General features: G+C 44.0%; 1 protein-coding gene across 1 annotated transcript in view; it reads right to left on the bottom strand.

Annotated features, from left to right (window-relative positions):
• Rint1 (RAD50 interactor 1) overlaps window positions 1–24133 on the bottom strand; it is a 37739-nt gene extending 13606 nt beyond the window's left edge. Inside the window, exons 1-10 of the mRNA XM_029477543.2 lie at window positions 23965–24133; window positions 23499–23544; window positions 16311–16495; window positions 10895–11136; window positions 6437–6610; window positions 6197–6346; window positions 4896–5052; window positions 2170–2280; window positions 1864–2089; window positions 826–963 (exon numbers count right to left, since the gene is read on the bottom strand). Of these exons, the coding sequence (XP_029333403.1) occupies window positions 826–963; window positions 1864–2089; window positions 2170–2280; window positions 4896–5052; window positions 6197–6346; window positions 6437–6610; window positions 10895–11136; window positions 16311–16495; window positions 23499–23544; window positions 23965–24006 (1471 nt within the window). The 5' untranslated portion in view covers window positions 24007–24133. The remainder of the gene's footprint in view (window positions 1–825; window positions 964–1863; window positions 2090–2169; window positions 2281–4895; window positions 5053–6196; window positions 6347–6436; window positions 6611–10894; window positions 11137–16310; window positions 16496–23498; window positions 23545–23964) is intronic.
• Window positions 24134–27704: the final 3571 nt, after the last annotated feature.

The following is a 27704-nucleotide window of genomic DNA, read 5'->3' as shown; positions in this document are numbered from 1 at the left end:
TAAAGCCTGGCTTTCCTGCCTTTATGATCAAACTCTTAAGAAATTACACAGGTATAACATGTCAGGACTTCCAGAGTGCTGGGATTAAAGGTGAGTGTTACCACACCGGGCTCAATCAAAAGTGAGGCTACTGTCACAGATTTCTTTTTTTTTTTTTTTTAGATTTATTTATTTTTATTATATATAAGTACACTGTAGCTGTCTTCAGACACTCCAGAAGAGGGCGCCAGATCTCGTTACGGATGGTTGTGAGCCACCATGTGGTTGCTGGGATTTGAACCTCGGACCTTCGGAAGAGCAGTCGGGTGCTCTTACCCACTGAGCCATCTCACCAGCCCTACTGTCACAGATTTCTACTAGTGTAGAAGCAACATTAAGTTACTGCACCAGTGTTTATTAACTACTAAAAAAATAGGTACATGTGAAACATACTATTGTTTAAGTTTTATTTTGATGTACAAGCATGCCAGGTGCCTGAGGAGGCCAAGAGATCACTGGATACCCGGGGCTGGAGTCACAACAGGTTATAAATGGGAGCTGACTACATCTTCTGTAAGAGCAACAAGTGCCCGTACCTGCTGAGCAATCTCTCCTGTTCCACTCACTGCATTACTTTTGTTGTTTGTTCATTTGTTTGTTTTGGTTTTCTGAGACAGGGTCTCATATATCCCAGGCTGACTTCAAACTTGCTTTGGAGCCGAGACTGGCCTTGAGTTCAATCCTCCTGCTTCTGCCTCACAAGCTAGGATTACAAGTGTGTACCCCCATGCCCAGCTTTAAAAATTAATTCTAAATTAGCACTGTATGTTAAAGGCCAGGGCTTACCAGTTATAACCAAAAGCAGGGTCATAAAGACTTCCGCACAGTCCGGAACCTTCATTTCGTCCACATCAGAGATGTCTTTATACTGGGATACCCAGGCAGCCTCTGACGAAAGCATTGAGTCCATTTTTTGAAGAGCAACTAACACGAAGGAAGAAGGATCAGTTAAGGATCAGTTATTTCATCCTTCAATTATCAACTCATACCTTTTTTTAGGAACTATGTTTTTCATACAAAATAAATTTTCAATCTCCCACTAACTAATCACAGTATACTTAAAATGTCCACTTCAGAGTTAAATAAGAGACCCGATTCTCCCTCAGTAGTTATGCTGACTAGAAGTGGCACATCTGAAAATGCCCAACCAAGAGTTGAAACTGTGTATGGCAGAAATCTACAAAACATCACAAAAAAAAAAAAAAAAAAGCCGGGCGTGGTGGCGCACGCCTTTAATCCCAGCACTTGGGAGGCAGAGGCAGGCGGATTTCTGAGTTCGAGGCCAGCCTGGTCTACAGAGTGAGTTCCAGGACAGCCAGGACTAGACAGAGAAACCCTGTCTCGAAAAACCAAAAAAAAAAAAAAAAAAAAAAACATCACTACCTTCTACTGGTTTGATATCCCAGCATGTAGATTGTAATTTAAAAAGAAAAACAAACAAAAAACAAAAAACAAACTGAAGTCTTGTGGAAAGAAGAGCGTCTTTGAAGGTAGTTCAGTAGATCCTGCCCAGGAAAGATTTAGGCACCTATAGTTCTTACTCAGAGCTGTAAGAAACAACTCCGAAACTTTACATACCAAAACCAGCCATTGCCAGGCAGTGGTGGTACACACCCTTAATCCTAGCATTTGAGAGCAAAGGCAAGTGGATCTCAATGAGTTTGAGGCCAACTTGGTCTATACAGAGCGTTCCAGGTCAGCTAAGGCTACACAGTGAGACTCTGTGTAAAAACAAAAACAAAAAGCAAGCAAGAAAACAACAACAGAAACAAACTAAAACCCTCCAGAGAGCCCTCCCCGCTCGACAGCCATACGAGCACTTACACTTTCTCTCCACCGTCAGCCATCTCTGGAAACAGGTCTCCTCCGACAGGATGTGCATGCAGCTGGCGAATGTGCTGGGATAGCCATGAACGGTGTGCAGCTCCCTTTCAAACAACAGCACCTCATCCACCAGGTGACAGAAGAGGTTGTCGTCGTAGAGCAGGCAGGGGATATCAGAAGCCAGCTTCTCAAGAATGAGCATCACAAGGCCACGGGAAAACTCCAGCTGAAAGAAAGGCACAGGCATGGGGGGTCGTGCCCAGGGGGACGCCAAGGAAGCTGAAAGGCATAGGCTCAGCCTCTTACCCTTGCATTTACTGCAGAGCCCACTTTGTCCAATATTGGCTGAATCTTCTCATCCAGAAACTGAGTATGATTTCCAATCCACATAAGTACCTGAGCCAAGTACCATTCAGGCTAAGGGGAAGGGAAAATGGTATCAATTCTTTAGGTATTCTATGGTGATGGGAAATTCTAATTAAATGCACTTAGTTAAAAACAGACACAAAAATTAACTGAAAATTCCTGAATGTAAGAAAATAATTCTTACCCTGCACTTCAAATTCACAAAAGACTTCATAATCAAATGTTTACCAATATACTTCCACAACGAATTCCAATAATGCGGCTTAAGTCAGTAAACTCATAATTTAAAATACCACATTGGGGTTAGGTGTGGCTTCCTGGTATAACATCTGCCTAGCTATACAAAGCCTGTTTTAACCCCAGCATCACTAAAAGAGGAAGAGAGGGCATAAGAACAATAATGAAGAAAAGTCTCTCACACTTAAGAACAAACACACAAAGCCCTGATTCCAGAGCAAGACTAAACAAGCAGACAAAAGCCACGCCAGCAGGATGGGCCAATGGGTAAAGGCACCTGTCAGCAAGCCTGACAACCTGAGCTTGGTCCCCAGAATCCACACGGTGGAGGGAGAAAGCCAACGCCCACAGACTGTTTCTGGCCTACACAGAAAACAAAAAACAAACTTTTTAAAGCCCTGCAAACCTAGCTGATGAGGCATTACAAACAACTGAAACTTTTACATTGTTTTTTGAAATAGCATTCCAAAAATGAAGGTTCTGAGATAGGATCTCATGTAGCCCAAGCCAGCCTCAAAGTCTCTATGTAACCAAGGGTGATGAACTTTGGATCTTCTTGTCTCTACTTCCCGAATGCTAGGATTTCAAATATGCACCATCACCCGTGACTTATGTGGTACTGAGGACCAACCTGGGCTCCATGTGAGCTGAGCAAGCACTCTGCCTACACTGAGCTACAAATAATTTTTATTTTTTATTTTTTTTCTCGAGACAGGGTTTCTCTGTATAGCTCTGGCTGTCCTGGAACTCACTTTGTAGACCAGGCTGGCCTCGAACTCAGAAATCCGCCTGCCTCTGCCTCCCGAGTGCTGGGATTAAAGGCGTGCGCCACCACGCCCGGCTCTACAAATAATTTTTAAACATGATTTTTTTCTGCTTTCTCTTTTTAAAAGGTAAAGTAAGGAAAAAAGAGTCAACTGCTCTAATTACAAATATACCTAAGCCTTAAAATAGGTGTAACTTCCTAAAGGAAATAGGCACAAAGCATTCACATTTCTTACACTTTGCTCTGTGTGTGCGCATGTTTGAATGTTTGTGTTTGTGTCTGTGTACAAGTGCCACTGTGTAGGGCACCATAGCAAATGACAGCCTATGGGAGTTACTTTTCCCTTGCCACTACCATGTGAGTCCTGGGGATCAAACTCAAGCTGGCAGGTTTGGAGGTATGTGGCTTTACCTACTGGGCCATGCCACCTGTCCCACATACAGCATTTTAAGTTGTCTTTAGAGAGGATTCTGCAAGCATTTCAAAAGTTTTTCTAGACGACAACTTGAAACCATATAGTAGGCTGGGGCTATAATTCAGGGATAGAGCATTTGCCTCGTACATGCAAGGCCCCGGTTCAATCCCCAGCACTGACTGGCAAATCCCCACGTGTCCTAAATGTTGGCGATATAAACAAGGGCTGCATCTAATCTCATGACTGTCTCCGTGACAGTGTACTAAATTCATTAGGATCACACGTTCGAAATGAACCAACACAACGCAGAATTTTCTTATACTAAGTCATGTTACTGCCTTTCTAAATGCTCAGTTTATGCTTTGCCTCATTGACTACTGAGTACTAAAGGATTCCGCTCTTCTGATAACACTCTATGCAAAACAGAAGACCCCTAAAGCACAAACAGGAATCTACTGCCACAAAATTCATTTGTATGACCTGTGCAATACCTGCTGTGATCTTGCTCTTAATTCAGAATACTTAGTGAACCCAGCTCCATACACTGCATTGGCTACATACAGCTAACATTAAGAATAAAGATAGTTCCCACATCCTAGTAGATTATAATTACAGAAAAACCCTGGCAGGCTATACTGATGGGGTCCCTCAGTTCAAGTGTTGGTAATGAGTTCCTTTGAAATACTTATTCTATCCCTCCTGCCATGACGTTCTCTGTAGCTATGATCACTGTGGCACTCACTTCTCTTCTTTCTAGTTCTCTCTCTGCAGGAGTGGTCTGTACAGTGAAGCCTGTGCATTGATCAGCTATAAAGCCTGCACACGCAAATGTGATGATGTCCCAAAGACAGTGTGGAGCCTGACAGCCTGTCGGCCTAAGCCCCAGTCACATCTATAAAGAGCAGCTATTAGGCAGGAACTCAGAAGGGAAAACGGAAACGTGAATAGAGACGGTCTTTAAGCTAAACATGTAAAAGTCCAGACTTAGGTAACGTTCACTACTAATGAAAACTCAGGGTAAAATTAAGCTAAACATGTAAAAGTCCAGGCTTAGGTAACGTTCACTATTAATGAAAACTCAGGGTAAAATGGACACTGTAGCATAATCCCAGCACTTGGGAGGCAGATGCAGAGGGAGCGTATGTCTGAGTCTCCTTGGACCCTGACTCAAAAACAGAAACACAAAAGTAAAGAGAAAGTGAAGCGCACGCGCTCTGGGAACGCACGCGCTCTGGAACGCACGCGCACCTTGCTCATGACGTTGGTCTGCCGGCTGCCTCTGAAGTGGTACCTGAATCTCTTCTGAAGGGGACCCAGCATGACCTGCATGGGCAGGATCACAGGAGGGGAGGCAGGAAGACAGTATTTTTCTGGGAGTTGTTTTGGCTCAGTTAATAACTCATCTCTGACACAGGCAAGTCAAGGAAAAAGAATCAAAATCATATTTATATGCACAAGAACACACACAATAATTTTTTCAACAAATGCAATAATACTTAGCAAAAGGTCTAATACAAATAATGCAGAATGTAACTGAATCTGAATTCACTAAAAACACGTTCAGGGCTGGAGAGGTGACAAGTTAAGAATATTTGTTGTTCTTGCAAAGGATTCTGGTTCAATTCCCAACACCCACAAGTTAACTCACCATCATCCTTACTAAAGTATCAGGGGATCTGATGCCCACTTCTGACCTCCACAAGCACAAGGCATGGCGGTGCACAGACACACAAACAGGCAAAACACACATATTCATGAAATAAACAACCAATGACAACATAAAATGTCTTTTGAATTAGTCAGCACTCAGGAAATCAAGTTACATAAGCACTTCTCCAACACTGTGTCAGCCAGGTTCTTCCCATTGCTGATTGGTTTTCCTGCCCTAATGACCTGTGGGCAATGACAGCATGGATTAGCTGCTGGGCTGCTTTGGATGGGAATGGCGCCCATAGGCTTGCCCATAGGGAGTGGCACTGTTAGGGGCTGTGACCTGGTTGGAGAAAGTCTGTCACTGGGAGTAGGTTTTGGGGTTTCAAATGCTCCAGCCAGGCCCAGTGTCTCTCTCTTCCTTCTGGCTGCCAATCGGATGTTCAACTCTCAGGTACCTCTCCAGTACCACACTGGCCTGCAGGCCACCACACTTCCCACCAGGACAGCAATGGACTGAACCTCTAAAACTAAGCCAACCCCAACGAAAGGTTGTCCTTTATAAGAGTTGCCATGGTCATGGTGTCTCTTCACAGCAATAGAACACAGGCTAAGGCAGTGATTTATCTTAGAACTCTTTCTACAGCTCTGCCACTTCCAGACAATTCATTTTTTAAAGCTAATATATAATTTCCAATAGGCAGTTACATGTCAAGTCTAACCCAGGACCCTCACTTTGGCTACTTGGCCACTTGGAAACCTTTCTCCCCTGACTGTGGGGGCCGATCCCGTGCCTCATGCCCTCTGCCACTCTGTCACAAGCCCAGCATGTGCTACTCACTAACCACAGGTCTACTGTCAGGGGAAGTGTTAGTAAGTTTCCACTCCAACAAAGATACGAGGCCTGTAGTTTCAACAGCTGACAAAACAGTGTCCCCAGGCTACTGTACAGCTCCGGGGTACCGGCAGGCCGGCTCCCGCCAACAGTTTGAGACGGGGTATGTGAGATGAATGGCCAATGCAGCTGTGCTAAAACTTCTTCAAAATCACTGTAACAGAAAAGAGACAATGTTTCATACGATCCCTCACATTACCAAATACTCATCAGAAAGCAGTCAACAGCAGTCAACATTTCCTGCCTGGTAAGCTTGTCCTTGAGAATTTTATGCCAGAATTTAACTGTGGCTCTCATGAAACTAAGAAGATGAGTACAGGATGACTCCTGAAGCTGGATGTCCAGTTCTGTCATGGTCACCAGGAGAGAGGCTGCCTCTGGCACACTGTTGGTCATCAGGTACTGCTGAATGTTATCACTGCGGGACAAAGCAGAACACATGTTAATGAGAGTTTCTGTGGAGTAAGTGTGTGTGTGTGTGTGCATGTGTGTATATGTGTATGTGTGTGTGTGTGTATATATGTGTATGTGTGTGTGTTTGTGCGTATGTATATGTGTATGTGTGTGTATGTGTGGTGTGTGTGTGCATGTGTGTAAACGTGTATGTGTGTGTGCATGCATGTATATGTGTATGTGTGTGCATGATGTGTATGGTGTGTCTGTGTATATGCATGTATATGTGTATGTGTGTGCATGTGTGCGTGCATATGTGTGTGTGTGTGTGTGTGTGTGTGTGTGTGCACCCTGAGGAAAATGGCAGGTATCTTTTCAATCACTCTCTCCCTTATTTTTGAGACAAGGTCTCTTTTTTGAATCTGGAGCTCAGTAATTCACCTGGAGTCTACATTCTAGATTCTCCATCTGGCCACTAAGCTCCAGGAATCCTCCTGTCTGCATCTCCAACTTAGCTTTTTAATTCAGGTGCTAGGGACTGAACTCAGATGTTTATGCTTGCACAGAAAGCACTGTGCTGTTGAGCATGGTGTCGTACGCCTTTAATCCCAGCACTCGGGAGGCAGAGGCAGGTGGATTTCTAAGTTTGAGGCCAGCCTGGTCTACAGAGTGAGTTCCAGGACAGCCAGGGCTATACTGAGAAACCCTGTCTCAAAAAACCAAAAAAAAAAAAAAAAAAGAAAAGAAAAGCAAGCAAACAAGCACTGTGCTGACTAAACCATCACTCAAATCCCTCTTTGGAATAAGTTTGAGCTCAGAAAAACTTTCTCCTTCATTGTTGACATAAAATTACATCTAAGGTAGAATGAAGAACTATCATGGGTTGGCTACTCATTTCATCCAATGCTCATATCTGCAGGAACATGGAGTCCCCTCCTTTAAGACTCTACAAGCCTGTGTTCCACATGCTTTCCTCCACCTGTCCCTCCCCATCCTCTCGAGGACAGACGTGTCACATTCCTGCAGGCAACACTCATGGTTGCAGGCAGGACTTCTTTCATAGAAGTCACAGTCTCTGGGATAATGTAACTAGCAGCTGGGAGAGTGAAGGACAGCAACCTTCAGTTTTTATCTACTTTGCATCATTGTTACCATTTCTCCATTAAAAAAAAAATGTATCCCGCTGGGCGTGGTGGCGTATGCCTTTAATCCCAGCACTTGGGAGGCAGAGGCAGGCAGATTTCTGAGTTTGAGGCCAGCCTGGTCTACAGAGTGAGTTCCAGGACAGCCAGGGCTACACAGAGAAACCCTGTCTCAAAAAACCAAAACAAACAAAAAAAGTATCCCAAATTAGCTGTTTCATTAAATTAAATAAAGACCATTATGCTTTTTAAAAATGTACAACTATAAGCAGACACAGTGACGCAAGCATGTAATTCTTGCACTGTACAGAAGCAGAGGCAGAAGGATCAGGAATTCACAGGTCATGAGACCAGCCCTTCAATTACAAAAGAAATGAGATGGGGCTGAAGAGGCGGCTCAGTGGTTAGAGCACTGGCTCTACCAGAGGTCTAGAGTTCAATTCCCAGTACCCACATGGCAGTTCACAGCCATCTATACTGGTATCTGATGCCCTCTTCTGGTATGCAGGTATACATGAGATAGAGCACTAATATACACAAAATAAACAAATAAATCTTTAGAAAAAAAGAGAAAGAAATGAGACAGGTGCAAGAGTACATGCCTTTAAACTCAGCACTCAGGAGGTGGAGACAGGCAGATCTATCTCTGTGAGTTCAAGGCCAGCCTGGTCTACAGAATAAATTCCAGGTAAGCCAAGGCTACACTGAAACCCTATCTCAAAATCCAAAATGTTATTTCACAAAAGAACAGGAAATGTACAAGTAACCACACAATATAAAATTTCCAGAATTATATATAATACTAAAGTATGAAGGACACTCACAGCACAGACAAGAACAGAGAGACAATGGCCACGTGACACTGATTCTATACAAAACACTCTGCCAGGGTGCTAGTTCAAGCGAGGAGGCGGGGCTTGGGGATGGGGGAGGGAAACAGAGAGACTGACAGATAGAAGGAAAGAGAGAGCACAGAAAAACAAAAAACCTAGTCATTAACGGGAAATTTGGAGATGAAGCCTCATAAGTTCCAAAAAAATGGAAATAGAAATGTTTTTGCAAAGGCCTAAGGAAAAAACTCTATTATCAAGGGAGTGAAATAACTGTCTGTATGGAGCTCGTTATTAATTTGATTCTTATTCAGTATGTTTCTTGGGTTAAAATTCTCTTTTAAATAATTCAGGTACCAAAAAAGTTTCTGAAAACTCAAGTCTTGTTTTGGTCAATCTCTGGCTACTATGAAAGGGGACTTTCAAGCAACTTAGAAACAACTCACCCTGCTTATAAAGGTTATTAATATTACTTTTGTTATGTTCTTCCAGAGGGGCAAAGAGAAATGAAGTGACATGAAGCAGGACTTACAGTCCTTTAGAAAAGGTCCTGGGGAGATGGCTCAGTACGTAAAGCACTCCTGGGCAAGCCTGAAGCCTGGGGTCTGGACCTGTACCACCATACAAGAAGTGAGGCATGGTCACGCACCTGCAGTCCCAGCACAGGGAGGGGACGCAGAGGGACCCTGGCGAGTCACTCGCCAACCCACCTAGGCAATCAGAGAGCTCTGGGATTAATGAGAGACTGTCCCAGAAAATAAAGGAAGACAGCCAATGTTCAATTTGGAGGAGACAGGGGACCATACCATGAAATAGAATAATCTGGCCACTGAGGCAAAAATGTTTCTCTGACTTAGCAGGCAAGACCAGATGTAATCAACCTGTAGTGTTCACAAATATGTGAACTTTATTTTTGTTTTTACTCAAAAGAATTTTCTTATTTTTCCTGACTCAAAAATAGTTCAATTCTGTTATTCACCTAGGAGCAATGTATAGTTAATTTGTTTTCAGTTTGGCCATGAAGCCATAAGCTGGTCTTGAACTTTTGCTATCCTCCTGCCTCAGTCTCCCAATAATTGGGACTACAGCATCACACTGGCCTAACTGTGCTGTTCTTTTTGTTGTTGTTGTTGTTTTAGAGACCAGGTCTCAATATGGAGCCTGGGTTTTCCTGGAACTTAATATGTAGACAAAGCTGGCCTAAAGCAACCCTCCTGCTTCAGTCCTCCAGTGTCAGGATTACAAGTGTGTTCCATCACACCCAGCCCATAGTTCTTTTTCAAACATTCATTCATTTACTTGCTTACTTCCTTACTTATTTTTTGAGACAGGGCTTCTCTGTGTAGCTCTGGCTGTCCTGATACTCACTCTGTAGACCAGGCTAGCCTCTAACTTATAGAGATCCACCTGCCTCTACCTCCAAGTGCTGGGATTAAAGGTATATGGCACCACTTATTTATGTGTACAGGGCCTTGGCCTTCATGTACATGTACCACATGTGTGCAGTGCCAATGGAGACCAGAAGACAGCATCAGAGCCCCCTGAACTCAAGTTAGAGATGTGTGAATTCCAGAAACTGAATCCAGGTCCTCTATAGAATAGCAAGTGCTTCTAACTGCTAAGCCACCTCTCAGCTTCTTACATCGCAGTTCTTATTAGATGATACCCATATTTAAAAAATTCAAATTCAGGCTGGAGAGATGGCTCAGCAGTTAAGAGTACCAATTGCTCTCCCAGAGATCCTGTGTTCAATTCCCAGCAACCACATGATGGCTCACAACCATCTATAATGGGATCAGATGCCCTCTTCTGGTGTGTCTGAAGACAGCAATGGTGTACTCATATACATAAAATTAATAAATAAATCTTAATTTTAAAAATTCAAATTCTAGTGGCAAAATACAGTTCAATATTTGACAATTCGTAATATTAGTAGGAATACTGGCGATCATACTCAGGGAAATCTAGCATTAGAAACAGTAGGTTTTACCATGTGTTCAAAATGCAACTGCTTAGCCTTAAAAATTTAACTTACAGAGGGCAGCCTGGTCTACAGAGTGAGTTCCAGGATGGCCAGGGCTATATAGGGAAACCCTGTCTCGAAAAACAATAACAAAATATTAACCTACTTATATTACTTTCTTTAAAGTACAAATTAGGCTCCATGAAAAGTTTATGTTCATTTACAATAGAGCAAAATAAGTATTATAATAATGTTATTTTCCTAACAACAGGTAAAATTATAATCTCTAATTAACTCAATTATCTAATCGCATAGATACATTCTCTGAGACTGAGCCTCAAAGGAAACTATAATCCCGGAGCAATGCCACCTACCTCAGCTCCTCAATCTGTGACACCCACTTAAGGTATGTGAGATGTCGCCCAATCTCGTCTATCTGGGTGATCATGGCTCCAAGGGCATCCAGCCAGGGCTGAGCCGTCAGCAGGTGGCTGCTAATGGAGCTGAAGAGAGGCGCTTCCTGCTCCAGACACTCATCAAGAAGTTGTTTGGACTCCTCTGCATCTTCTAAAGCACTTTGAATTCTTTTAGGGATTTCTGATGAAATTGTAAGTACCTAACAACACACAAAAATATTAGCAATGAGGTAAAATATCAGTTAAGACTTTTCCAAAAACATGTTCCAACAGAACTCAAAGTTTTCCATTAAAATTTTCAAGTTAGCTGGACATGGTGGTGCACATCTTTAATCCCAGCACTCAGAGGATAGATGCAGGAAAATCTTTGTAAATTTGAGATTACATCTGAGTTCCGGCTAGTTATAGTTACATACTGAGACCCTGTCTTAAAAACAAAATACAGGAGCCGGGCGTGGTGGCGCACGCCTTTAATCCCAGCTCTCGGGAGGCAGAGGCAGGCGGATTTCTGAGTTCGAGGCCAGCCTGGTCTACAGAGTGAGTTCCAGGACAGCCAGGGCTACACAGAGAAACCCTGTCTCGAAAAACCAAAAAAAAAAAAAAAAAAAAAAAAAAAAAAAAAAAAATACAGGGCAGGAGAGATGGCTCAGGGGTTAAGAGCACTGACTGCTCTTCCAGAGGTCCTGCGTTCACTTCCCAGCAACCACATGGTGGCTCACAACCATCTGCAATGGGAATCTGATGCCCTCTTCTGGTGTGCCTGAAGACAGAGACAGTATACTCATATACATAAAATAAATAACTCTTTTAAAATAAAACCCCTTCAAAAAAAAAAAAAAGGCTTGGCTAATCCGGCAGTTGGGAGGCAGAAACAGAAGAACGAGGACTTCCAGGTCAGCCTTGGCTATTTATTGAGTTCTAGGCCAGCCTAGGCTACATAAGACAGTCTCAAAAAGAACCAAACGAGGGATGGAAGGTGGTTTTGTAGGTAAACTACTTATCACACAAGCATGAGAGCCTAGATTTGGATCCCCAGCACCGCATAAAAAGCCAGGCACAGCAATGTGTGAATCCTGCTCAGTGGCCAGCCAGCCTAGCTAAACCAGTGAGCTGCAGGTTCAGTAAGAGACCCTGCCTCAAATGAATAGGTGGACAGTGATAGATATCGGACATTGACCTCATTGACTTCTGACCTATTTGTCTGGATGCTCATGCACACATATACCATCACACACACACACACACACACACACACACACACACACACACACACTTAAAAGGTTCAATTTCTTCATCCTGTAGCAATCAACCCAAACATATCTATACAAGGTATATAAATACTATATATACATATATACATATACATACATATATATAGAGAGAGACCTCCCAACACATGGCTCCCTAGCAAGTATCTGTAACACTTTAAAAGCATACAGCCAGAGATCTCTTGCTTCACCTACTAAGTTATTTTCCTTCAAAAAACAAATGCATCTGTGATTCAAGCTGTACTGATAAAAAGCTGGGATGTGTCTCAGCAGTAGACCACCAGCCTAGTGTGTGTAAGACTCCATCCAATTCTCAGCAGCACAGGAAAAGACCTTTTAAGTAGGCAGGGTGGCACAACCTGTGACCTCAGCACTTGGGAGGTGGAGGCAGAAGGATCAGGAGTTCCGTGCCATCCTCGGCTACAGAGTCTGAGGCTAGCCTGAGTTACATGAAGCCCTGCCTCATACCAGAAATACATCTGGGCCCCTGTATTTTGCTGAAGCCTAGGGTGAGACCTACAGATTTGGATATGCAGGTAATGTCTTTAGACATGTCATTTATTAAAGGATATTTTTACAGGGGCTAGAAGGGAGGAAGAAGGCAAGGGGGGAGCACAGATGACCCCACTAGGAAGGCAAGCATCAGACTCCTAGGATACAGGGCTGGCTGGAGCCTGTCAAACTGGCACAAGCTAGAGTCATCTGAAAAGATGCCTCCATCAGACAGTCCTTTAGGCAAGTGTGTGGGCATTTTCTTGCTTAACCTGGAAGTGTCCAAGCCACTATGGGTAGTGCCACCCCTGGGAAGGGGGAAGGTGGTCCTCAGTTATATAAAAACCAAGTATTGTAAATCGAAACCACCTTTATTCCCCAAGTTACTTTTGATCACAGCATTTTATCACAGCATTAGAAAGCGAGGCCAGGGGCTGGTGAGATGGCTCAGTGGGTAAGAGCACCCGACTGCTCTTCCAAAGGTCCAGAGTTCAAATCCCAGCAACCACATGGTGGCTCACAACCATCTGTAATGAGATCTGGCACCCTCTTCTGGAGTGTCTGAAGACAGCTACAGTGTACTTACATATAATAAATAAATAAATCTTAAAAAAAAAAAAAAAAGAAAAAAAAAGAAAGCGAGGCCAGCCTGGTCTACAGAGTGAGTTCCAGGACAGCCAGGGCTATACAGAGAAACCCTGTCTCAAAAAACCAAAAACAAAAAAAAACAAAAAAAAAAAAAGAAAGAAAGCAAGCAAGCAAGACCTGAGTGTTGGACAGACGGCAATGCTACTAGCCACTGAGGGAAACCTGTTAAGAGACAAGTGAGAATAATATTGGACAATTTCAGGTTTGTGGTGGTTTGAATGCGTACAGTCCCCAGAGATGTGTGTGAATGCTTGGCTTATGGGGAGTGGCCCTATTAGGAAGTGTGGCCTTTTTGGAGTAGGCATGGCTTTGTTGGAGGGAAGTATGTCGCCGTGGGGGGGGGGGTCTCCTATATTCAGTGTAGCACAGTCTCCTCCTTACTCCCTGCAGATCAAGATGTAGAACCCTCAGCTCCTTCTCCAGCACCATGTCTGCCTGCACACTGTCATGCTTCCCACCATGATGATGATGGACCAAACCTGGAAGCCAGACCCAATTACATGCTTTCCTTTATGAGAGTTCCTACTGGTCATGGTGTCTCTACACAGCAATGAAAGAAACCCTAAGACAAGGTTCACTTATGGACTTCAGCAAGTCTCTGTGGATTAAGGAGGTGAAAGAGCAGTAGCAAGCTAGAAAATGTCGAATGATAATAAAGGCTTTTTAAAAATACCTGAACAACCAAATGAATGAACAGACACCTACTAAAAAATGAAGGGAAGGATTTTGGTTTGTTTTCTGGGGAGACCTAAGACCTAAATATGTTCGTCTACTGAGAAGACAGGACTGTTAGCGAAGCAAAGGATAAAGCAAACTAAGGCCACTGGCCGCCAAGGTGCTGGGAAGGAAGCAGCTAGGGTGTAGGGCTGCCTTAGCACTGGCTCCAAGGTGCTGGGAAGGAAGCAGCTAGGGTGTAGGGCTGCCTTAGCACTGGCTCCAAGGTGCTGGGAAGGAAGCAGCTAGGGTGTAGGGCTGCCTTAGCACTGGCTCCAAGGTGCTGGGAAGGAAGCAGCTAGGGTGTAGGGCTGCCTTAGCACTGGCCGCCAAGGTGCTGGGAAGGAAGCAGCTAGGGTGTAGGGCTGCCTTAGCACTGGCTCCAAGGTGCTGGGAAGGAAGCAGCTAGGGTGTAGGGCTGCCTTAGCACTGGCCGCCAAGGTGCTGGGAAGGAAGCAGCTAGGGTGTAGGGCTGCCTTAGCACTGGCTCCAAGGTGCTGGGAAGGAAGCAGCTAGGGTGTAGGGCTGCCTTAGCACTGGCTCCAAGGTGCTGGGAAGGAAGCAGCTAGGGTGTACGGCTGCCTTAGCACTGGCTCCGACTAGAAGACTTATGTGGGGTAGAAGTGTTTCCTCTGTCTGACAGGAACAGAGAGATCAGGGGTTGGCAGGCATGTGCAAACTCCAATGGTATATACATATGAAAATGTCATAAGGAAATCTACTTATGCACTAAAAACATTAAAGATATATTTCTAAAGCCTAGGGGCAGCAGGTGGTAATTCAGCAGGTAAAACATCTGCAAAATCAGCCTGATCACTCAAGTCTGCGCTCTGGGACCCCTGTGAAGGCTCCATGCTCTCTGCATCAGTTCCCGTCTCCAGGTTCCTGCCTTGAGTTCCTGGTTGGCAGTGTGCGGGCCTTGCATGCATAAGGCCCTGAGTTTGATCCCTGGGCACATGATTTGGTGGTACATGTTGAAAATCCTAGCATCCCAGAGGTGGAAGGAAGAAGACCAGAAGTTCAAGGCCCTTCTCTGCTACACAACTAAAGTCTCATCTGGGACCCCGTTTAAAACAAAAGAACTAGTTTACCTCGGAAAAGGTAAACAGATTATAAATAAGTTTGGAAGTATGGGATAGACTGTTAAATCAATACATTCATGCGAGATGCTTCGCTTTTTGGTTAGAGAAGAGGTAACAACATTTCAGCCACACAGATAGAGGGGAAACTTCTGGATGACTGAGGACAATATAAGACTGCATGACAAGGCTGAAGACACCTATGGTGTCAGGCCACAAATTAGGCTAGCCTTGACTAACTCAGGAGTGTGACATCCTCCGCCAGAGCCTTGCAAGAACGGAAAAGCTGAGCCATCAGGCTACACAGAGACATCTGTGTGTATGTAGGTATGACGGGAAAGCAGAGAAGTGGAGGCCTAACTCAGCCTAACTCAGCACATGGGGATGGGAGAGCATAAAGACATACCATGCCCACATATCCAGAGTTGGCTCGCCCTAATTAATTTCTTACTTATATGATAAAATATTTTCCCTTTGATAGAGTACTGCAACTATAAAACCTTCTTATCTTTAGCATAAATGATTTTCATTGGGTTTTTAAAAATAGAAGCACTATATTCGTAGTAAAATGAACCCCTAAAATGTTTAAAAGCAGAAGAAAATAACTTTTCAGCCAGCACCCAGAAACAATCATTCTTACAGTTCTCTCCGTTTTTTATTATTTTTTATGACAGGGCTCCATGGAACCCAGGATGGTCTGAAATCATCCTGTAGCTGAGGCTAGCCTTGACCTCTTGATGCAGTTGCCTCCTACCTCCACGCACTGAGGTTATCAGTGTGTGCCACCACTCCAAGTAACCACTATACATTACTCATGTTTCTCTCTATCTGGGTAATTACACACACTTGGAATGGTTATGTGCAACCATTTCTGCACATTCTGAAATTACTCATAGAGTTGTTCTAGAAGTTACTGAATGAAAGAGATATACAATGCTAGCTATCATAAGAAATTATTATATCAAAACAACATAAAATGTTAGCTATCACAGCAAGTCAGTAGGAAGTCTTACTTATAAACTATGTCGCAGGGGTCTTTAAAGCCTGTCTCTCAGTTAGAGGCTTGCCCTCATGGTCTGCATCGTCAGTGCATGATATGCAATACTCATAATACTGCTTATGTTCCACGTCCATGAACACAGTTGAAAGAACTGCACTGAGGCTAACACTTACCTGTTCTTCTAACTTCACTTTGCTTTCTGTCATTTGTTCTATGAGTTTACCAAGGGTCTTCAAAGACTTAAGGTCACTTCCCACTTCCTTCTCTATGAATGCAGACACATAGGAAAGGAGCTCGTCGTCACTGCCACCTTGGCTGAGCTGCTCGCTTCCAGCAGGAGCTGCAGTGTTCATGTCACCTACAGAAAGGAAAAGCATCTACTCAGCAGCACCTCGAGGCTGTCAGAGAGATACGCAGGCCAGGACACCAGAGCACCGAGGGCTGGAGGCCAGGACACCGAGGGCTGGAGGCCAGGACACCAGAGCACCGAGGGCTGGAGGCCAGGACACCAGAGCACCCAAGGCACCCAAGGGCACCCGAGGCACCCAGAGCACCCGAGGGCTGGAGGCCAGGACACCAGAGCACCCGAGGGCTGGAGGCCAGGACACCAGAGCACCCGAGGGCTGGAGGCCAGGACACCAGAGCACCCGAGGGCTGGAGACCAGGACACCAGAGCACCTGAGGGTTGGAGGCCAGGACACCAGAGCACCTGAGGGCTGGAGGCCAGGACACCAGAGCACCCAAGGGCTGGAGGCAGCGCCGTGGTACAGCACTGGCCTATCATGTACCAGTCCACGGGTTCAATTCTCAGAACCTCCTGATCATTTAAAGAGACACATCCACACTCTATCTCTCGATCCATACCCATGCATCTAAGTGTACATAGATAGTACCTGAATGATAATAGCAAAGCAATTAATTAACCAATTACCAGAGATGCTTGTGGGCTGAGAAGGTTTAGAGCAAAGGAAAAATTCCCCAAATCTCAGAATTATTAGGAGTCATATGTATGATAACACATAACTTTTCAAAGTTGATAAAGAATCAAACAACGATCCAGAATCAATGGGTTGCTCTAGCTTTAATAAACATGACAAACAATATTGAAATATGTTATTGGAACATATTGGAAAAAAACCAAGATGGTATCCCATACATAAAAACCTGTACAGGCTTTTAAAAACATATTGACTTATTGCAAGAGAAGAAAGGCAATGGAGGACAACATTTACTAAACATTAAAACAAGTAATGCAAGCCGGGCGTGGTGGCGCACGCCTTTAATCCTAGCACTTGGGAGGCAGAGGCAGGCGGATTTCTGAGTTCGAGGCCAGCCTGGTCTACAGAGTGAGTCCCAGGACAGCCAGGGCTACACAGAGAAACCCTGTCTCGAAAAACCAAAAAAAAAAAAAAAAAAAACAAGTAATGCAGGGACTGGAGAGATGGGTCAGTGGTTAAAGCACTGACTGCTCTTCAAGGGGACCCGGGTTCGATTCCCAGGATCCACATGCCAGCTCACAACTGTCTGTAACTCCAGTTCCAGGGGATCCAACACCCTCCCTCAGACATACATGCAGGCAGAACACTAATGGACACAAAATCATACTAATACTAATACTAATGCTAATAAAACCAAGCGATGCAGAGGGACGGCAGAGATGGTCATGAGCTTTCCTCTTATCTCAGATTAGGAGTCCTGCTAGTTCCTCTGGACTTTAAGCTGACCCGGCCCGCACACTGCAGGCTCCGCCTTCTGCCAGGAGCAGAGCAGCTTTCCTAGACAAAGGTCGTTACCACTAATACTTTGTGGAGCAAGGGTCAAATACACACACAAATTTTTAAACATTTTTTGAATTAAAAAAAAAAAACAAAACATTTTTTACTCAATAAAAATCCACTGCAGGGCTGGTGAGATGGCTTAGTGGGTAAGAGCACCCGACTGCTCTTCCAAAGGTCTGGAGTTCTAATCCCAGCAACCACATGGTGGCTCACAACCATCCGTAATAAGATCTGACTCCCTCTTCTGGAGTGTCTGAAGACAGCTACAGTGTACTTACATATAATAAATAAATAAATAAATCTAAAATAAATAAAATAAATAAAAAAGAAAATTAAAAAAAAAAAAAAGAAAACCACTTAAAAAAAAATCCACTGCAAAAGCAACTAAATAGTCAGGGGTGGCGGTGCATACCTCATCACAGTGCTAGGGAGCAGAGGCAGGGGGATGAGAGTGCTAAGTAAAAACAATAAAACTCTTTACCGAGATTTAACCGCAGTGAGATGGTCTCCTACTGTCCTAGAATCTGTTATTCAATGGCATCGCTTATTTGTTGGGCAGCTGCGCCACAGACTCAGCCATCCTGTACCTCAGAAGCGCCTCATGAGAGCTTCTTGGCAGAGCTGAGGGGTACGTGACTCACGTCTGGCTACATAAGCTTTCTTCTCCCACTCTACTATTAATGGTCTGTGGCAAATGGTTTCTTTTCAAAGTGGCTGCTTCTATTCATAAGCTACACACACACACACACACACACACACACACTGGTTTAGTTTTTGTTTTGAAATGGAATCTTTCTATATAGCTGGCAATGATCCTGACTTTCTGACCCTCCTAACTCAGTCCCAGTGCTTGCTTAGACTACACGAGTTCCACCACACTGGCTTATGCTTGGTGCTGGACCTGGGGCACTGAGCATGCTGGGAAAGCACTCTATCAGAGTCTAAATGAAAAGATGCCTAAATGAAAACCTAAGAATGAGATGTTGGCTAAATATTTATGTACAGTGTACTAGAACATACCAGTGCGTGCATGGTGGCTCATACCTACCTGAGGCCAGGATTCAGGGGCTAAAAGAGGACTGATATAAACTCAAGGCCAGCTTTAACTACCCAATGAGATTGTGTCTCAAACCCCTACAAAAAACACCAGTTACAGGGCCAAAGAAATGGCTCAGAGGCAAAGTACATTTCAAATAGTACAACCTGATTTCATCCAGAACCCATATAAAGGGTTAAATAAAAATAAATATAAATCAGAACTGCCTTCACAAAGTTGTCTTTTCATCTCCACAGTCACGCTATGGCAGGCACACACACATACACACACACATACATACATACATACATACATACATACATACATACATACTACAAACTAAACAACAGAAACACTACTACAAGGCCAGCTCTTTTCCCTTTGTTCTATTTAATTTACATGAATTAAAATATTTTAGTGTCATTGCATACACTAGCAAGATTTTGCTAAAAGGACCCAGATATGGCTGTCTCTTGTGAGACTATGCCGGGGCCTGGCAAACACAGAAGTGGATGGATCACAGGGCCCCCAATGGAGGAGCTATGGGAAAGTACTCAAGGAGCTGAAGGGATCTGCAATCCTATAGGTGGAACAACAATATGAACTAACCAATACTCCACCTCCCCCTGGAGCTCGTGTCTCTAGCTGCATATTAATCAGAAGATGGCCTAGTCGGCCATCAGTGGAAAGAGAGGCCCATTGGTCGTGCAAACTTTATATGCCTCAGTACAGGGGAACGCCAGGGCCAAGAAGTGGGAGTAGGTGGGTAACGGAGTGGGTGGGGGAGCGTGTGGGAGACTTTTGGGATAGCATTGGAAACGTAATTGAAATAAATACCCAATAAAAAAAATATGGAAAAAAAATTTTGGTGCTGAAGGTGTAGCTCAGTGATAGTGTGCTTACCCACCCTAAGCAAAAACCCACATTTAATTCTCAGTTCTACAAAAATAATGAATCAATAAAGACAAACTGGCCAGCAACATGGCTCAGCAGGTAAAGGCACCTTCCATCACGCCTGATGTCCTAAGTCTGAGCTCAAGACACACATGGTGGAAGAACAGAGCGAACTCACAAGTCCTCTGATCTCCACACATACACTATGGCATGCAAACACGCAAACACACACACACACTAAAATAAAATGAAATAAAAAACTTTATTTAGAAAGAAGAATTAGAAGATTGTTTACAGACATGAAGAGCAAGAGGCCACTGGTAGGAGAAATAAAACAAGGCTACGTCTCAACTTCCAAACTACAAAATAAATAATAATGTCTGCCTCAGCCTATAAAGATTAAAAAATGAAACTAAAGTTCATGTTTCCTAGCTTTCAGTCCAAAACTCTATTGTCTACTTTATATATTAACATAATTGGTTTTTCTGTATCTAAATTTTAATAATATCTGACATAGATGGGAAGTTCAGGGTTATCTTCAGCTACATAGAAAGTTTAAAACCAGCCTGGGGTACACAAGACACAGTGTCTCAAAACACAGAATAATCCAACTGCACTCACGTCCTGATAGGAAGATAATCTTTAGAATCATCCATAAATAAAGCCAATAAGTTGTGTCGATATACATATCGACAGACTTGAGCTCTGTATCTGAGGCGGCTAATTCTACCTTCACTTGAAACAACAAAACCCACACGCACCACGTGTAACTATTTAAAGGTGCATACTACATTCTTAAGTATATGAGATCCTTCAAAACTATACAGAGATTTTTTTATTACCTATTTCTGTCTGTTCATTTACTTTTGAGAAAGATCTCATGTATCCCAAGCTGGTCTCAAACTTGCCATGTGGTAGTCAAGGATGACTTTAATGTCAATTTCTAATCCTCCTGCCTCCACCTCTTGGGTGCTGGGATTACAGTCATGCACCATCATACTTAATTTTATCTGTTGTTTCTTTTTTTTTTTTAAGATTTATTTATTATATATAAGTACACTGTAGCTGTCTTTAGACATACCAGAAGAGGGCATCAGATTGTATTACAGATGGTTGTGAGCCACCATGTGGTTGCTGGGATTTGAACTCATGACCCCTGGAAGAGCAGTCAGTGCTCTTAACCTCTGAGCCATCTCTCTAGCCCTTATCTGTTGTTTCTTAAGACAGGCTGGAGAAATAACAGCTCTCGTCGATTTTGTCGAGGACCAGGGTTGGATTCCCAGAGCTCATGTGTGAGCAGCCTAGAACCATCTGTAGTTCCAGTTCCAAGTAGGCTGAGTCACAGACATACGTAACCAAAACACCATTAAAAATAATCTAAATTTTAAAAGCACAAGTCTAGGCTTAACTATTCTGCACATAACTTAAAAAAAAAGTTAAAAACCAAATACACTAATATTTGTGTACAATATTTTAGATACACTATAATTCTGTGACCTAACCTGATCTCCATATCACGGTAATCCTCCTGCCTCAGCCTCCTAAGGGCTGGGATTTCAGAAGTGAGCCACACCTGGCTTGCCAGATTTTTATGTCTCTCCCCTTCCTTTTTTTATAAAGAGAATGCACCATTGTCACACAGCAGTTAACTGAGTCACTGAAGACACGGACAAAGTCCTTAACGAAGTAGTTTGCACCTGACGTTCTAAAATGACAATTTGGCTGATGTCAAGAGTCAAGGCATCTGGGCAGACAAAAGTAGAGAAAGTTTGTTTGCATTTTTTGGTTTGTTTCCTTGTTTGTTTGTTTTGTTGTTGTTGTTTTGTTTTGTTCTGCTTTTCCCTTTTTGGTTTACAAATGGGCTGGCAGGTATATACTAAACTTTTGAGATTTTATGTGTGTAGGTGTTATATGTATGTCTGTGTACCACATTAGTCAATGTACAGAGGCCAGAAGAGGGCATTGGATCTCCTAGAACTATAGTTACAAGCAGTTGTTAGCCACACTGTAGGTGAAGTCAGCTCCTGTGAAGAATATCAAATTCTCTTAACTGCTAAGCCCATTCTGTCTGTGGCTTTGTTTGTTTGGTGGTGTGGGGCTCAAGTTCAAACCCAGGGCTTCCAAAGTTCTAGGCAAGAACTTTGGCACTTTAACTTCCCAGGCCATTTCAGGCTTTGGGTTTTGTTTTGTTTTGTTTTTTAATTATTATTTATTTGTTTAAGGATTTGTTCATTTGATTTATGTGCACAGGTGTTTGCTTCCATGAGTTTATGTGTACCATGTGTGAGCAAGAGCCCTGGGATGCCAGGACTGGACATTTATACCTCTAAGACTGAAGTACTGAGCTGTCAGGTGGGTTCCAGAAACTGAACCCAGGTCCTCTGTAACAGCAGCAAGCACTCTTTTTTTTTTTTTCTTTTTGGTTTTTTTTTTTCGAGGCAGGGTTTCCCTGTGTAGCCCTGGCTGTCCTGGAACTCACTTTGTAGACCAGGCTGGCCTCGAACTCAGAAATCCGCCTGCCTCTGCCTCCCGAGTGCTGGGATTAAAGGCGTGCGCCACCACGCCCGGCCCAGCAAGCACTCTTAAGCACCAAGCCATCTTTCAAGCTCCAAGGGGGTGGGGGAGCTTATCAGAAGCCAACAGTAAGAGCAAACTTCCTCCTGGGAGCCACATGGAAATGTGGGCACCCTTTCTCTCACTGTCAAGGCCGCTGAACTTAACTGTTAACATAAGGGCTCTTTAAAAATTACTTCAGGCTGGTGAGATGGCTCAAGGGTTAAGAGCACTGACTGCTCTTCCAAAGGTCCTGAGTTCACATCCCATCGACCACATGGTAGCTCACAATCACCCATGATGAGATTTGACGCCCTCTTGTGGTGTGTCTGAAAACAGCTACAGTATACATAGATATAATAATAAATAAATCTTTAAAAAAATACTTCAAAAGCTCCTAAAGAGGTTGGGCATGTGACATCTGTGAAATAGAAGACCACTGTGGATCTGGAGTCCAAGGTCATCCTTAGTCACACAGTAAGTCTGGGGCCAACCTGGGCTACGCTCCACCTTGTTAAAAAAAAAAAGAAAGAGAGAGAGAGAGTAACAAAAACAGCCCCTTCAGGGTGCTGGATTCCTAATAACCTGCTACGCTTATCTCATCAAGTGAAATAACAAATATCCTGGAGTCTGACATATTTTCCTGTCCTAGGTACCAGGTCTTTTCCTTGTCACCTACCCAGACCAAGCCCCGGGACCTAAGGTGTGGGCTACCTGCAGCAAACTGTAATTACTTATTCACTGAAGGCAAAAGTACATTTAAGCGATTATCAACCTCTTCCTTGAACCCAGTAACAGTGACCAGCATAACCCCTCTAAATGCCTGATAAGGAGCTGACAGTTCATTAAAATGACAGGTCCCAGGGAAGCCAAACCAGTTACTGTACTAGGAAGGGGTGTCGATGTGCTCTTTCTACATTTCACAGTCTTAGAGAGACAAAAGTCCACGTGCAAAGGTAACTAATATTTATTACTGTTTAAACATTGTACAGAAAAAAACACTCCATTTAAAAGATAGCAGACTAAGAAACCCTTTTGCAGACTCTGAAAAGGCGAGCTTCGAGGGGCAGCTAGACAAAAAGAACTAAGGGCCTGCTTACTTTTCTCCTCTGTGTTCTTCGTTTCGTCACCACTCTCGGGGCAGCACTGGCAGAAAAACAGGTGTGGCAAACAAGTTAGACTGAAGTAAGTGGAATTCATACAGCGCTCCAAAAGGTCCCATGCTGGTGGAGAGGTCCTAGGCGCCTCTCCCAGGGGCATGCCTGACACTACTGCCACCTTCCCAGAGGTCTGGACCACCTTCCCAGGGTCCGAGTTACCCTGCCCGGACACTGGGGCCACTTTCCCGCCAACTCTCAAAACTGTCATCTTCTGGGACATCGGACATTGCACTGTGACTACCTCCCCTGGGACGCCCTTGCCTGCCTCGGGCCGTGGGAACCACCGCCAAACGCTTCCAAGGTAACCCGGCGGGGACAATGTCCCCGGGGCGGGGGTGGGGGTGGGGTCTGTGCCACCTCGCAGGGTCACCAGCGTCCCTTCCCCGGGTTTCCAGGGACGCCTCACCGGGGCTGCCGGCACTTCGCCGATCTCGTCAGCCGCAAGCATCCTGCCTCTGCACGAGTTCTGGATTCCATGCACCGCCAGCCCGGCCTGCAGAGTCCGGCTAGGGAACACACAGACTGGGCGACCAGACCAGCCTTCAGGGACGCGGGGTTGAGCGCCACCTCGACTTCCTATCACCGACTCTCTGGTTCCGTTCTCTTGGCCTAGAGAGGCATATCTGCGCGCCGCTGTCCTGTTCTGTGGCGCCCCCTGTTGGTTGGATGTCATGTCGGCCGCTCAGGGAACCCGGCAGCCCTACTGCTTCTCAGGCGGAGTTCTGTGCAGGAGCTCTCTCCACTTCTTTGGAGTTACTAAAAATAAAATTAGGCCCTGGCATGGTGTCTCATACTTGGAATTCCACCGTTTGGGAGGTGAAGGCGGGAAAACCAGGAGTTCAAAGTCAACTCCAGCTACACACTGAATTCAAGGAGGGGAGAGGAAGGAGGGAAGGAGAAAATCCTCATGATACCCTTAGGATGGTGAGCCACAAGTCGGGAGCGGAGGCGGGAAGATTGCCACTAGTCCCTGCCAGCTTGCTCTATAAAGTGAGTTCGGTATCAGCTAGAACAACACGTATCTCAAAATGGCTTAGCGCATAAAAGCATTTGCCACCAAGACGCCCGAGTTCAATACCTGGCCCACGTGGTACTAGGTAGGAGTGTCAAAGTGCTCTTTCTATATTTTACAGTCTTCGAGAGAGACAAAAGTCTACGTGCAAAAGTAACTAATATTTATTACTGTTTAAGCGTTATACAGAAAAAAATACTCCATTTAAAAGGTAGGAGACTAAGAAACCTCTTTTGCAGACTCAAGAGCGAGCTTCGAAGGACAGCTAGACAAAAGGAACTCTCCTTCATATATTTTCGAACTGGAAGGTCCAGATCTGTTTGTAGGAGGATTGAAACATTCTGGGAGTCAGACAGAGGAAGAGCACTCAAAATCTGGCATCCAGTTTGCTCAGCAAAGCCCCCTAAACCTCTACTGTTATCCAGGGAGGAGGAACTGGAATTACTTAGAAGCAAGGGATAGGTAGAGAACATAGAAATTTGACAGGCAAACCCTGGAAGGCAGTGCCTTTGAGACCAAAACAAATGAGGAGAAAACAGAAAAACCAACAAACAAGCAAACAAACAAAATCTTTGGAGGAAACAGAAACCAGTCCGTGAGAAGAAAACTCACTGAGGTGTAGACATCCATGCAGACAAAACACCCATACACATAAAATGAAAAAAAAAAAAATTAAGAGCCGGGTATGGTGGTGCATGCCTTTTATCCCAGAACTCAGGAGGCAGAGGCAGGTGAATCTTTATGAATTCAAAACCAGCCTCATCTACATAGTGAGTTGAAGGATCGACAGAGCTATATAGTGAAACCCTGTATAAACAAACAGACAGACAGACAGACAGACAGACAGGATCTGGAGAGATGGCTTCAGCAACTAAGAGTACCAGCAGCTCTTTCAGAGAATCCAGGTTCACTTTCTAGCACCCACGCAGCAGCTTACAGCTCTCTGTCTGTAACTCAATTCTACGGCATCTGACTCTCTCTCTGCACTCTCTGGACACCAGACACACACCTGGTATACAGTCATACATACAGGCAAACATCCACACACTTTAAAAAATAAAAATAATAAAATTTTAAAAATTTAAAATTAGGGAGCTGGAGAGATGGCTCAGTGGGTAAGAGCACTGACTGCTCTTCCAGAGGTCCTGAGTTCAATTCCCAGCAACCACATGGTGGCTCACAACCATCTGTAATGGGATCCGATGCCCTCTTCTGGTAGCATCTGTAATGGGATCTCTTCTGGTGTGTCTGAAGACAGCTACAGTGTACTAATATACATAAAAATAAACAAATAAATCTTTTTAAAAAAATTTAAAATTAAAACAGGATCTAGGCTATATTATACCACATAGTTGTATTTGAGTCTGCTGACCTTAGGACATTAACTTTTTAATTTACCATAGCCCCAAGAATGTGCAGATGTACAAGAATTAGTGAAATGGGCTAGGCATGATGCCACAAGTTTATAATTGCAGTGCTCTCAAGACTGAGGGAGGAGGCTCTTGAATTTGGGACTAGCCTGGGCTATATACTGAGCACCTATCTTAAAAAGGAAAAAAAAAAAGACAGAAAGAATTAATAAAATAATTAAAGACAAATGAAAGAATTTAGGTAGGTAACTACAGAGAATAATCTTAGAGGAAGACAATGTAGAAGCCACAAGTCTGAACTAAATATGTGTGACTGTAGTGATTTGAATAAGAATGTCCCCATAGGTTCATGTGTGCGAATACTTGGTCTCCAGTTGATAGGACTGATTGGGAAGCATTAGGAGGAGTGGCCTTGTTGGAGGAGGTGTGGCCTTGTTGGATGAGGTTGTCACAGGCAGTTGGCTTTGAAGTTTCAAAAGGCCACACCTTTCCTGACTTTCTCCACCGTGTACTTGTGGACAAAGATGTGCGCTCTCAGCGTCTGCCCACCTACCAGCTGCCAGGATTACTGTGGACACACCCTCTGAAACTGTAAGACCCGATAACTCTTCTTTCTATAATTTCCTTTGGAGGTGGTGTCTCATCATAGCAGTAGGACAGTAATTAAGAAGTGACTCATTTAGCTGGATGTTTCCACTAAATCCATATTTTAAAAGCAAGTGTGGGACTCAGGAGATAGTTTAGTCAATACAGTGAGGACCTGTGCTTAGATCCTGCTAGTCATGTAGAAAGCTGGTCACAGCAGATCCGTGCAATCCAAGCAGCAGAGAGACAGAGATAAGATCCTCCGGCTTGCCAGCCAACCAGTCCAGTTGAGCTCCAGGGTCAGTGAAAATTATTTACAAAAAGTAGAGTGAAGGGGCCATGGAGATGGATCAGAGGTAAGAGCACTTGCCAAGCAAGCCTGACAACTTGGCTTCCGTCCCCAGAAACCATGTAAGGTAGAAGGAGAGGACCAGCTTCTGCAGACTGTGCTCCAGCCTCCACGTGTACGCATGCCCACATCATAAACACACAAGAATAATAAGTAACTAAGGTAGAGAGTGAAAGTGGAAAGCACCATGATAGGTCTCCACAAACTCAGAACTGTACATGGACCTTAGTTTTTGATATTTTGATGGTTTTAGGCAACCCCTTGAAAGGGCCACTGGAACCCCAAGGAGTTGAGGAACTCCTGATTGACACAGTTCAGAGTTCCAGCCAGGAGATGGTGCTGGTCCTGTACGATTACAATTAACCCAGTCAGGATAGTCCAGCATAGGCATGACCAGGGCTTGTCTCCAAGGTAATTCTAGACTCTGTCAAACTGACAACACTAATCATCACATATGCAAACCTCACATATGTAAAACACATGGTTACAACACACACACACATGCACACACACACACACACACATCTAAGAGAAATACAAAGATCTGAAATAACATGTTTTTGTTTTGTTTTGCTTTTGTTTTGTTTTTCTTTTCTTTTCTATTTTGTTTTTTCAAGACAGGGTTTCTCTGTGTAGCCCTGGCTGTCCTGGAACTCACTCTTTAGACCAGGCTGGCCTCGAACTCAGAAATCTGCCTGCTTCTACTTCCCAAGTGCTGGGATTAAAGGTGTGTACCATCACTGCCCAGGTGTTTGTTTCTTTGTTTAAAAACAAAACAAAACAAAACAACAGGGTCTTACCTAGGCCATGTTTACCTGGGATTCCTTACA

The sequence above is a fragment of the Mus caroli genome, unplaced genomic scaffold (assembly GCF_978045245.1).
Source record: "Mus caroli unplaced genomic scaffold, Mus_caroli_1 scaffold_4, whole genome shotgun sequence".
Taxonomy (NCBI): domain Eukaryota; kingdom Metazoa; phylum Chordata; class Mammalia; order Rodentia; family Muridae; genus Mus; species Mus caroli.
The sequence above is the reverse complement of the archived record's forward strand: the minus strand, read 5'-3'. Positions and strand labels throughout refer to the sequence as shown.